The sequence below is a fragment of the Giraffa tippelskirchi genome, chromosome 3 (assembly GCF_054371585.1).
Source record: "Giraffa tippelskirchi isolate mGirTip1 chromosome 3, T2T-mGirTip1v1.2.pri, whole genome shotgun sequence".
In the NCBI taxonomy this organism is placed as follows: Eukaryota; Metazoa; Chordata; class Mammalia; order Artiodactyla; family Giraffidae; genus Giraffa; species Giraffa tippelskirchi.
The window spans coordinates 131,620,588-131,633,937 of NC_137277.1; the positions used below are offsets into that span (position 1 = coordinate 131,620,588).

Genomic DNA, 13,350 nt, shown 5'->3' on the forward strand with positions numbered 1-13,350 from the left:
GCAGATGACACCACCCTTATGGCAGAAAGTGAAGAAGAACTAAAGAGCCTCTTGATGAAAGTGAAAGAGGAGAGTGAAAATGTTAGCTTAAAACTCAACATTCAGAAAACTAAGATAATGGCATCCAGTCCCATCACTTTATGGAAAATAGTTGGGCAAGCAATGGAAACAATGTGAGACTTTATTTTTCTGGGCTCCAAAATCACTGCAGATGGTGACTGCAGCCATGAAATTAAAAGATGCTTGCTCCTTGGAAGAAAAGCTGTGACCAACCTAGACAGCATATTAAAAAGCAGAGACATTACTTTGCCAGCAAAGATCTGTCTAGTCAAGGCTGTGGTTTTTCCAGTAGTCATGTATGGATGAGAGAGTTGGACTATAAAGAAAGCTGAGCACCAAAGAATTAATGCTTTTGAACTGTGGTGTTGAAGACTCTTGAGAGTCCCTTGGACTGCAGGGAGATCCAATCAGTCTATCCTAAAGGAAATCAGTCTTGAATATTCATTGGAAGGTCTGATGCTGAAGCTGAAACTCCAATCCTTTGGCCACCTGATGGGAAGAGCTGACTCATTTGAAAAGACCCTGATGCTGGGAAAGATTGAAGGCAGGAGGAGAAGGGGATGACATAGGATGAGATGGTTGGATGGCATCACTGACTCAATGGACATGAGTTTGAGTATGCTCCAGGCATTGGTGAAGCACAGGGAGGTCTGGTGTGCTGCAGTCATGGGGTCGCAAGGTGTCAGGACACGACTGAGTGACTGAACTGAACTGAGAATCAGAAATCAGAGATCAGCATACTGCAGATAGCCTATTTACTTCTTGTCTGAGACTTACTTTCATGAAACAGTATGGTTCTTTTTTTAATAAGTTACTTATTTATTTGACTGCTTTGGGTCTTAGTTGTGGCATGTGGAATCTTTTGTTGTGGCGCACAGACTTGCTAGTTGTGGCAAGCAGGCTTATTAGTTGTGGTGCATGGACTTACGCTCTGCGGCATGTGGGATCTTAGTTTCCATAGCAGGAATTGAGTCCTTGTCCCCTGATTTGCAGAGTGTATTCTTTTTTTTTTTTTTAATTAGTTTATTTATCTATTTTTTAACTTTACAATATTGTATTTGTTTTGCCATACATTGACATGAATCCACCATGGATGTACATGTGTTCCCCTTCCAGAACCCCCCTCACACCTCCTTCTCCATCCTATCCCTCTGGGTCATCCCGGTGCACCAGCCCCAAGCACCCTGTATCATGCATCGAACCTGGACTGGCGATTTGTTTCACATATGATAATTTACATGCTTCAATGCCACTCTCCCATAGTGTGTATTCTTAACCACTGGACTGCCAGGGAAGTCTCAACAGTATAGTTCTTTTTCATGCTGACTAGACTGCAGATGAAAGTTTTAAAAATATTCATGCTATCCCTGAATTTCAGATTAAGATGTTTGGGAGGTTTTCATTTTGAGATGACAGATTTCTGTTAGATTGAGTGTTATTAATATCAGGAACCTACAGATGCCTTGTGTTCACTATTGGTTGACCTATAATTAGCCTTTGTTAAGGAGTTAATACATACCCTTCAAAAGATTTTTGTTCTGAGAAGGCAAGCTACCCAGCTGGCAGAAGCCCATTCTCTCTTTTCTCAAAACACAACCCCCATGTTTCATGAGACTGGCAGGTGATGCTTTGGCAGAATAAGAAGAGAGCCAAATAAGGGAGCCTGGCTCCCCTTTGGTCTTTGAAGCAAATAAAGAATGTTGATGGAATATGAAATTGGTTCTAGAATGCATCTTAAAATGAAGATAATGAAAGTATGTAAGTTTGGTACCAGATAAGTAAATGCAGCAGGATGTTTCTGTGACTTCCTGCTTTAACTTAGAAATACTTTGTATTCCTTTTAGGATCATTGCCATTTGCAGATTTTTTTTTGCATAATGGGTATTTTCTATTTAAGTTTGTTAGCACTGCTCTGGGACTTAGTGATTATGATTTAAAATCAAAAGCTTTCTTTGTCATTTCCAGTAACTGTTGTCTCTTCCCTTCCTTTATCCATATTTTTCCTTTCCACCATGTTAGTAGAACAAATATTTTCAAATATTTGAATTCATGTCTTAATCTTCACCTCCATTGTTATCTTAATACTATATCTGCCCCCTGACTGTGTCCTCAAGAATAAATCATGATAGCACTCCCCAAAGTTCTGTACCTCTGTAAGTCTTCACCTCTAAAATTTCTTAACCTAAATTCCCTATCCCTCTTCCATCAAACTCTTAGGGAGTGATATATTGTAATAAAAAGAATATATCCTTTTCAGTGTTAAATTACCTTTTCCTTTGGAATGGGTGTGAATCACTGATCTGAAAAGTTGTTTGTTGAATGGGAAGTGATTGACTCTGGTTTTCTGATTCTTGGAACTTTCCTCTAGGACTCATCTACACCTCTGCTAATTTCTCATAGCTAAATGGAGCTGACAGACTAGGGTTGAGCCCTTTGTCTTGTTATACATAATCCAGAGAAGTTTATTAATCCTGATGACTATAGCCAAAGTAAGGAGACAAATCTAAGATAAAGGACAAATTAGTGAGTTGGAAGATCATATTTAGAAACTCTTCTCATAAGAGGAAAGAAAATAAGCAAAATAAAAAGAGACAAGTTAAGAAATTGAAGATAAAAGAAATTTCTTTTTGCATAAGACTAGGAACAAGACAAGGTAGGATGCCTGCTTTTAGCACTTTAATTCAGCAAAGTATTGGAAGTTCTAGTGAAAGCAGCTAGGCAGAAAAAAGAAATGATAGGCATCTGAATTCTAAGGGAAGAAGTAAAATTACCTCTGTTCGAGGTCACATGATCTTACAAATGGAAAACCTTAAAGATTTCACAGTAAAATCATTAGAGTTAATAAAAGAATTCAACAATGTTGCAGGGTACAAAATCAACCAACAAAAGTCAAGTGCCTTTCTATACAGTAGTAATGAGCAATCCAAAAATAAAATTAAGACAATAATTCCTTTACTGTAGCATCAAGGAGAATAAAATACTTAGAAATAAATTTAACCAAGGAGGCAAAAAACATGTACACTGAAAAGTACAAAACATTACTGAGAGAAATGAAAAGAATATCTAAATACATGGAAAGATAGCCCATGTTTGTGGATTGAAAGATTTAGACAGGAGCTCTTGTGTTTGGTACCTTGACCTGTGTATCCTCTCATCTGGCTGTTAATTTGTCTCTGCTGATATCCTTTGTAATAAACTGTTAAATCTAATGAGTAAACTGATTCCTGAACTCTGTGAACTATTCTAGCAAATTAATTGAAGCCAAGGAAGGGGTCATGAGAACCCATTTAATAGCCAGTTTTGTTCAGAAGCACCAGTAATAGAGTGGACTGTGACTGGCATCTGAAGTGGGGGCAGTCTTGTGGGAATGAGCTTATTAACCCATGGAGTCTGATGCTGTCTCCAGTAAGAGTGTCCGAGTTGAGTGTGTCTGACACCCATTCACTCTTCTTAGAAAACGGAGTTGGTTGTGAAGAAATCCACACAAATCAGAATGGGTGTAGACCCAGAATGACTTTCAGGTATGAGAGCTAGAACTGTAAAACTCTCAGAAGGAAACATAGGGGAAAATCTCCATGACACTAGATCTGACAGTGATTTTTTTGAAATGACGATAAAATACAGGCAGCAGAAGAGAATATAAATAATTAGACTTCATCCTGAGAAACCTGTATGCAAGACAAGAAACAGCAGTTAGAACAGGGTGTAGAACAGCAGACTGGTTCAAAACTGGGAAAGGAGTATGTCAAGGCTGTATGTTGTCACCCTCCTTATTGAACTTATATACAAAGTACATCATGAGAAATGCTGGGCTGGTTGACTCACTAGCTGGAATCAAGATTGCTGGGAGAAATATCAACAACCTAAGATATGCAGATGACATCACTCTTATGGCAGAAAGCAAAGAAGAACTAAAGAGCTTCTTGATGAAAATGAAAGAGGAGAGTGAAAAACTTGGCTTAAAATTCAACATTCAGAAAACTAAGATCATGGCGTCTGGTCCCATCACTTCATGGCAAATAGATGGGGAAACAATGGAAACAGTGACAGACTTTATTTTGGGGGGCTCCAAGATCACTGCAGATGGTGACTGCAGCCATGAAATTAAAAGACGCTTGCTCCTTGGAAGAAAAGCTATGACCAACCTAGACAGCATATTAAAAAGCAGAGCCATTACTTTGCTAGCAAAGGTCCATCTAGTTAAAGCTATGGTTTTTCCAGTAGTCATGTATGGATGTGAGAATTGGACTATAAAGAAAGCTGAGCGCAGAAGAATTGATGCTTTTAAACTGTGGTATTGGAGAAGACTCTTGAGAGTCCCTTGGACTGCAAGGAGATCCAACCAGTCCATCCTAAAGGAAATCAGTCCTGAATATTCATTGGAAGGACTGATGCTGAAGCTGAAACTCCAGTAGTTTGGCCATCTGATTCAAAGAGCTGACTCATTGGAAAAGACCCTGGTGCTGGGAAAGATTGAGGGCAGGAGGAGAAGGGGGCAACAGAGGATGTGATGGTTAGATGGCATCACTGACTCAATAGACATGATTTTGAGCAAACTCTGGGAGATGATGAAGGAAGGACAGGGAAGCCTAGCGTGCTGCAGTCCATGAAGTTGCAAAGAGTGGGACATGACTTAGTGAATGAACAACAACATCAAAAATAAAAGCTTGTTTACTTTAAAGGACACTCACTATCAAGTGAGTAAAAAGACAACTCAGAATGGGAGAAAATATTTGCATATTGTGTATCTGATAAGAGATTAATATAGAGAATACATAAAGAACTCCTACAACTCAGCAACAAAAAAGCAAGTCAAATCAAAAATGGGAAAAAGACTGGAATAAATATTTCTCCAAAGAAGATATGCAGATGTCCAGTAAGCACATAAAGTATGCTTAACATGACTAGGCATTAAGGAAATGTAAATCAAAATCACAACAGAGAGAGACTTCCCTGGTGGTCTAGTGGTTAAGAATCCGGCTGCCAACACAGGAGACACAGGTTCGATCCTGGTCCAGAAAGATCCCACATGCCACGGGACAGTTAAGCCTCTGCACCGCAAATACTGAGCCAATTCCCTGCACCCATGTTTGCACCCTAGAGCTCGTGCTCCACAACAAGAGAAGCCACTGCAGTGAGAAGCCTACACAGCACAACTAGAGAGTAACCCCCACTTGCTGCAACTAGAGAAAGTCTGAGCACAGGAACAAGACTCAGCACAGTCCCCCCCCAACAAAAAAAACATGAGATACCCTTTTATACGCATTGTGTTGGCTATTACCCACACAGCAAAAGAAAGTCCAGAAAATAACAAGTGTTACATTAAAAAATTGAAAGATAAAAACCATATGATTATCTCAATAGATGGAGAGAAAGCCTTTGACAAAATTCAACATCCATTTATGATAAAAAACCCTTCAGAAAGCAGGCATAGAAGGAACATGCCTCAACATAATAAAAGCCATATAGGGTAAACCCACAGCAAACATTATCCTCAATGGTGAAAAATTGAAAGCATTTCCCCTAAAGTCAGGAACAAGACAAGGATGCCCACTCACCACTACTATTCAACATAGTTTTGGAAGTTTTAGCCACAGCAATCAGAGAAGAAAAAGAAATGAATCCAAATTGGAAAAGAAGTAAAACTCACACTCTTTGCAGATGACATGATCCTCTACATAGAAAACCCTAAAGACTCCACCAGAAAATTACTAGAGCTTATCAGTGAGTATAGTAAAGTTACAGGATATAAAATTAACACACAGAAATCCCTTGCATTCCTATGTACTAACAATGAGAAAACAGAGAAATTAAGGAAACAATTCCATTCATCATTGCAACAAAAAGAATAAAATACTTAGGAATAAAGCTACCTAAAGAAACAAAAAAACCTATATATAGAAAAACTATAAAACATTGATGAAAGAAAGCAAAGGTGACACAGATAGATGGAGAAATACACCATGTTCATGGGTTGGAAGAATCAATACCGTGAAAATGAGTATACTACCCAAAGCAATCTATAGATTCAATGCAATCCCTATCAAGCTAGCAATGGTATTTTTCAGAGAACTAGAACAAATAATTTCACAATTTGTATGGAAATACAAAAAACCTCGAATAGCCAAAGCAATCTTGAGAAAGAAGAATGGAACTGGAGGAATCAACCAGCCTGACTTCAGGCTATACTACAAAGCTACAGTCATCAAGACAGTATGGTACTGGCACAAAGACAGAAATATAGATCAATAGAACAAAATAGAAAGCCCAGAGATAAGTCCACCCACCTATGGACACCTTATCTTTGACAGAGGAGGCAAGAATATACAATGGAGAAAAGATAATCTCTTTAACAAGTGGTGCTGGGAAAACTGGTCAACCACTTGTAAAAGAATGAAACTAGAACACTTTCTAACACCATACACAAAAATAAACTCAAAATGGATTAAAGATCTAAATGTAAGATCAGAAACTATAAAACTCCTAGAGAAAAACATAGACAAAACACTCTGACATAAATCATAGCAGGATCCTCTATGACCCACCTCCCAGAGTAATGGAAATAAAAGCAAAAATAAACAAATGGGACCTAATTAAACTTAAAAGCTTTTTCACAAAGAAGGAAACTATAAGCAAGGTGAAAAGACAGCCTTCAGAATGGGAGAAAATACTAGCAAATGAAGCAGCTGACTAAGAATTAATCTCAAAAATATACAAGCAACTCCTGTAGCTCAATTCCAGAAAAATAAGCGACCCAATCAAAAAATGGCCCAAAGAACTAAACAGACATTTCTCCAAAGAAGACATACAGATGGCTAACAAACACATGAAAAGATGCTCAACATCACTCATTATCAGAGAAATGCAAATCAAAACCACAATGAGGTACCATCTCACACTGGTCAGAATGGCTGCTATCAAAAAGTCTACAAACAATAAATGCTGGAGAGGGTGCAGAGAAAAAGGAACCCTATTACACTGTTGGTGGGAATGCAGACTAGTACAGCCACTATGGAGAACATTGTGGAGATCCCTTAAGAAACGAAATAGAACTGCCGGCAATCCCACTGCAGGGCATACACACCGAGGAAACCAGAATTGAAAGAGACACATGCACCCCAGTGTTCATCGCAGCACTGTTTACAATAGCCAGGACATGGAAGCAGTCTAGATGTCCATTGGCAGATGAATGGATAAGAAAGCTGTGGTACATATACACAATGGAATATTACTCAGCCATTAAACAATGCATTTGAATCAGTTCTAATGAGGTGGATGAAACTGGAGCCTATTATACAGAGCAAAGTACGTCAGAAAGAAAAACACCAATACAGTATATTAACGCATATATATGGAATTTAGAAAGATGGTAATGATGACCCTATATGTGAGACAGCGAAAGAGACACAGATATAAAGAACAGACTTTTGGACTCTGTGGGAGAAGGCAAGGATGGGAGGATTTGAGAGAATAGCATTGAAACATGTATATTATCATACGTGAAATGGATCTCCAGTCCAGGTTCGATGCATGAGACAGGGTGCTCAGGGCTGGGTGCACTGGGATGACCCTGAGGGATGGGATGGGGAGGGAGGTGGGGGGGGTTCAGGATGGGGAACACATGTACACCCATGGCTGATTCATGTGAATGTATGGCAAAAACCACCACAATATTGTAAAGTAATTAGCCTCCAATTAAAATAAATAAATTAAAAAAAATAAAATAACAAGTGTTGGTGAGGATGTAGAGAAGTTAGAACCCTGTGCATTGCTGGTGGAAATGTAAAATGGTGCAACTACTATAGAAAACTGTTTGGCGGTTCCTCAGAAGCTTAAACTTGGGGTCCCTGATGGTCCATTGGTTGAAACTCCCATTTCTGCAGCAGGGGGCACAGGCCTGATCCCTGGTAGGGGAAGATCCTGCACATGCTGGCTGGTGAGGAAAAAACAGTAACAAAAGCAAGATTGAATTGACATCACATTTTTCAACAGCAACATAGACAGTGGGAAGACAATAGAGTAATATATTTTGACTAATAGAATATTGACAGAAAATAGCTTTGAACCTAGAATTTTATATCCAGCCAGTTGTCATTCAGGTATAAAAACATGATTAAAATATTTTCAAACATAGAAAGTTACATATTAATACAAAGTACCACATGGGGAACATTTCATGAGGAAAAACTCAAATGAGTAGCAAAATCTAGCATATGCTGCTAGGTATGTGTAATGTACATGTGTAAGACATGTAAAGAGTGATTGAATACCAAAGTATAGATTGTTGTTAAAAAAAATTAGCCACAACCAAAGAAAAGAAATAGAGGAGTTATATCCATGAAACCAGATGAGGGTTGGGTGGAGTCGAGGTCAGAGCATGGTGTTCTGTCTTGATGAAGGGATGGCAGTTTATCAAATAGGAAGGAGATGTTGCAATAGAAAGTGCAGGAAAAGCGGTGGACAAATTGTAAGTCATCAAGTCATCAATTAAAAAGCAGAAACTGATGATTCAGTAAAAAAGCCAACTACATTTTTTTTTTATAGGAAACAGTCTTAAATAATTTAAAGCTATATAAGAGAGGGACATGGGTAGGACATATATAAAAATTGAGGATATGTGGGTTATATTTGTGGATAGTTACCATATTAGAAATTACAGCTGAAAAATTGTGGACTGATCTGGTGGTCCAGTGGTTAAGACTCCACGCTTCCAGTGTAGGGGGCACAGGTTCCATCCCTGGTCGGGGAACTATGATCCCACGTGCCACATGGTACAGCCAAAAATAAAAAACTTTACTGATTAATTTAAAGATAGCAATATATACCTTTTGTAGGTTAACAGAAGTAACATTTTTATGAAGTCTTACTGAACAACGTAGGAATTTAGTGAGAAGAGTTTTTGCAAATTTCTTTAATGCCTGATTTAATAGACTATACTTAAGAGTCTCTTATCTGCTACTATAATACACTCTGTTGCGATATGTTCTGATTGAGGGTACATGAGAATCCTGGAACCATGTGGATCTTCTGTGTGGGGATCCCTCAGTAGTCCTGAGATCATACTTTACAACCTGCTTTTTCCATACAGGTTTCTTTATCACCTTGACTCCCGCCAGTTTGGTGTCATCTTGTTGATCTCAGTAGTTTACTGCCGTCCGTATTCCCTCCCACCTCCCATTTCTGCTTTGGTTATTTCCCACCCTACATTCAAGTCCAGTTTAAGGCTGATCTTCATGTCTTCACTGATGGTTCTAGTTTCAGTGACTCTTCTCTTTGGCAAATACAGTTAGTTTCACATGGTTGATGCTTAAGTGTTCTAAGTTTTCTTGTTTTCTCTTTCCAGCTACATTATAAAGCTTCTTTAAAATAGGGACCCTAAAAATTGAAAAGATAAAACGAGAGTTTCTCCTTACATGAAGTGTTAGGTAGAAAGTAATACTTGTTGGTTGGTAGGCAGTAGCACTATCCAGGAAAGCAAATAATAGATCGCAAACTCTTTTCTGGCCTTAAACGGCTTATTGGAAAACCATAGTGTCTTCCCCATTACCTGCTACATGGTTATGCTTTTTGTGTTGCAATTAATATTTCTTTTAAGAGCTCTTGTGTAATTAAAACTATCTTCAATTCAGGCTTGTTGATCTTATAAGCCACTCACTGATTTATTTTCTTGCCTGTTTCAGAAAAAAGCCAAAGGACAAGAGCTATTTGATCAGATTATGTACCACTTGGACCTTATTGAAAGCGACTATTTTGGACTGAGATTTATGGATTCAGCACAAGTAGCGGTGAGTGTCTGGTTTTTGGAGGCTCTAAAATGGGGACAAAAATGGAAAATGTCAGATGATGTTCTCAGTGCTAGAAGGTTACATATACTTAAATGTCTTCTTTTTTCCTGTAATTTTCTCGGAATAACCTGAAGTGCTTATTTTTTTTTAAAAAAAAAGGTCTAACCCTAAGCCATATTCCCAGAACATGAGCTCTGCAGATGAGGCTTGGAAATCTCAACCACTGGATTCATCTTGCGAGTAGAGTGAACGCTGTGTGAGGGAAGGGTGCTGGAATGGGAGTTTTTTGGGCTCTTGGGTGGATAATAGAAGTTCCTAGTTTGCAGTTAAAGTGAATATTGAACTAAAATATTCCTAGTATCCCTTCCAGCTCTGTGATTCTCTCTCTGTAAATAGATGCTCTTTGGCGTGCATTTCAGGTGAGAGAACAGTGTATATAATAGGATAGGAACTTGGGGGCTTTTCAAAGAATTTGTCCAGTATTTGAAAAAGAGTAGTGATTAAGATTGGAAGATTGATCAGTGGCCACATCAGCCACACTGAGCACAGAAGTGTTAATAATAAACTGGCAGTATTCTCTAATAATTGGGACTAGGGACTTTTCGGTCAGGGAAGTTATATTTTGCTTTAGGAAGTTTTACATAGGAATATTGTGTAGGGTTGTTTGGAGTGGACAGAGATGGAAGTCAGAGTCAGTGCAAACATTTTGGTGATAAAAGTGATACTAGGGTCTAGAGCAGGGCATTCATAGGGGTGGGGGGTGCAGAAGAGGGATATCAGGACATTGAGCCTTGTTTTCTGGACGTCTCTGATGGTGTTTTTGTGTTTAGTGACACAATAACTGCAGTGTTTAGAACCGCAGGAACAATATATATTCTGTAAGAATCTCAAGTTCCTTTCGAGTGAGTTTGTGTGTGTGTATGTGTGTGAGGGGGTGATATGGTGTGATTGGTATCTCTATGAGATACTTTACAAAACCCACGTTTCTTGGAGATGAACTCCTAGACTGGTTTTATAGAGAATCTTCAGTAAATTTACAGCTGTTAATAATGTCAGCTTCACTTGTTTTCTCTGATTTCCCCTGTACCTCAATTTAAAAAAAGCATGAACATTTATTTACAGGAAATTGGTTAGGTAAATTTTGCTACATCTTTACAATGGAATATCTGCAACTCATTAAAAATGGTGATTTTTAAGTATACTAATTGACGTGAATGATGTAAATATTAAAAGATATATAAAATAACTTACAATAAAGCTCACTAGGCTCCTCTCTCCATAGAATTCTCCAGGTAAGAATATCAGAGTGGGTAGCCATTCCCTTCTCCAGGGGATCTTCCCAATCTAGGGATCGAACCTGGGTCTCCTGCATTGCAGGCAGACTCTACCACTTGAGCCACCAGGGAAGCATATAAAATAACTGAATTTTTCTATTTTTAAGAAATTCTGGGTTTATGTCCACACATAAACATGAAAAAATTTGAAAAGCTATTTTCTCTAGTTTGAGTTCTGATATCTGGATGGATGTTGTATGAGAGGCATTTCTCTTATTTCTTCTTGTTAATCTTATTTCTTTTCTATTAGACGAAATCCACTAAGGGTAGGAAATAAATCCTAGTTACCTCTGTTATCCAGTATGTATTAAGTAATAAACTAGACTGTTTATTGAATTTAATTCTGGTCTGCCACTTAGTTTGATACAGGCTTGGTTGACTGTTGAGTTTAATATCATTAAACTCTCATCTCTAGAGAGTTTAAGTCTTACATTCAGATGAAACAACAAATGATTTTTGGGGTAGATAGTTTGTACAGCTTCCTGTTTTTATGAGGGGTCAATATTAGGTTTTAGGTACTTTCTTTCCGTTTCTTAACATATTTAAGTAATTATGGGAAGAAACAGACATGCAGCTGTTCCTGAATTGCATTATTTGCTCTTTGCTAATATCCGCACTTACTGAATTACTAGATCCTGTATTTTTTCCTCTCATTTGATTCACATGGTTATAACAAGTGTCTGGTAAAGCAAGCATTAGAACTTGTAATCCCTACTCTTTTTAGTTTTAGTTTATGCCTCCCAGTGCACAGAAATCTAGGCATGAAGGTTAAATTTAAATAGGCTTATGTTTTCCAGTCTCTACTCTGGCTGTCACTCAAATACTCTGTGAATTAAACTGTAAGAACAATAATTAGGAAATGAAAGCTATTAAAAATCAACTCTAGACAACACTTTAAATATTCTTAAAGTGTTGACTCACTTGATTCCATAACGGTCTTCAGTTCAGTTCAGTCGCTCAGTCATGTCTGACTCTTTGTGACCTCATGAATCACAGCATGCCAGGCTTCCCTGTCCATCACCAACTCCTAGAGTTTACCCAAACTCATGTCCATCGAGTCGGTGATGCCATCCAGCCATCTCATCCTCTGTTGTCCCCTTCTCCTCCTGCCCCCAATCCTTCCCAGCATCAGAGTCTTTTCCAATGAGTCAACTCTTCGCATGAGGTGGCCAAAGTATTGGAGTTTTAGCTTCAACATGAGTCCTTCCAATGAACACGCAGGGCCAGTCTCCTTTAGGATGGACTGGTTGGATCTCCTTGCAGTCCAAGGGACTCTCAAGAATCTTCTCCAACACCACAGTTCAAAAGCATCAATTCTTCGGTGCCCAGCTTTCTTCACAGTCCAACTCTCAAAACCATACATGACTACTGGAAAAACCATAGCTTTGACTAGACAGACCTTTGTTGGCAAAGTAATGTCTCTGCTTTTTAATATGCTGTCTAGGTTAGTCATAACTTTCCTTCCAAGGAGCAAGCGTCTTTTAATTTCATGGCTGCAAGCACCATATGCAGTGCTTTTGGAGCCCAAAAAAATAAAGTCTGACTGTTTCCACTGTTTCCCCGTCTGTTTCCCATGAAGTGATGGGACCGGATACCATGATCTTAGTTTTCTGAACGTTGAGCTTTAAGCCAACTTTTTCACTCTCCTCTTTCTTAGGACATAAGTAAACATAGAGATAGATGACTGTCAGTTGTTTATAGTGTGGCCAGATTTAACCCCAAAACTAAACAAAATTGATACTTGACAAACAATTCAGTTTGTCAGTGAAGATAATGAACTTGGTAGATCATGTTGCTTTTTTGGTGAGGATCATCTGTGTAAACTAAGTTAACCCATGGTTTCCATAACTATTTATCATACTTACTTTGTGGACATAACTATGAAATCTAAAGCGAGTGAGACAGGGTGAAAAAGAGCCAAGGAGTTACATGCTACAGTTTAACCTTGGATATGTGGCATGTCCATATTTGTAAAATTAGTGTGTTAAAATTTAGTTTATTGATCATTTTAGATCAGTCCAAGATATGTATGATTAGAATTATGCATTCATCAAGGAGATAGTCAAAGTAAATTGATGAGGTCATAGTTCACTTTTCTTCCTATGTAATCAGATAATCTGAGTTTGCTGTTTTTTAAGTTACTTATTTTTGGTTGCACTAACTCATTTTAG

The 13,350-nt window shown here is 38.3% G+C and overlaps 1 protein-coding gene and 1 long non-coding RNA gene across 10 annotated transcripts in view; one reads left to right on the forward strand and one right to left on the reverse strand.

Annotated features, from left to right (window-relative positions):
• The window catches only part of EPB41L5 (erythrocyte membrane protein band 4.1 like 5), a 155,652-nt gene that overhangs the window by 18,860 nt on the left and 123,442 nt on the right, over positions 1 to 13,350 (forward strand). For all 9 annotated transcript variants that reach the window (XM_081575976.1, XM_081575977.1, XM_081575973.1 and 6 more), the window contains exon 3: positions 9,741 to 9,845. In XM_081575976.1, the coding sequence (XP_081432102.1) occupies positions 9,741 to 9,845 (105 nt within the window). The remainder of the gene's footprint in view (positions 1 to 9,740; positions 9,846 to 13,350) is intronic.
• LOC145540809 (uncharacterized) lies at positions 8,967 to 12,158 on the reverse strand. Its single transcript, XR_014078559.1, has 2 exons — positions 12,101 to 12,158; positions 8,967 to 9,435 (listed from the first exon to the last, which is right to left on the reverse strand). It is a non-coding gene; the product is annotated as an uncharacterized LOC145540809 (long non-coding RNA).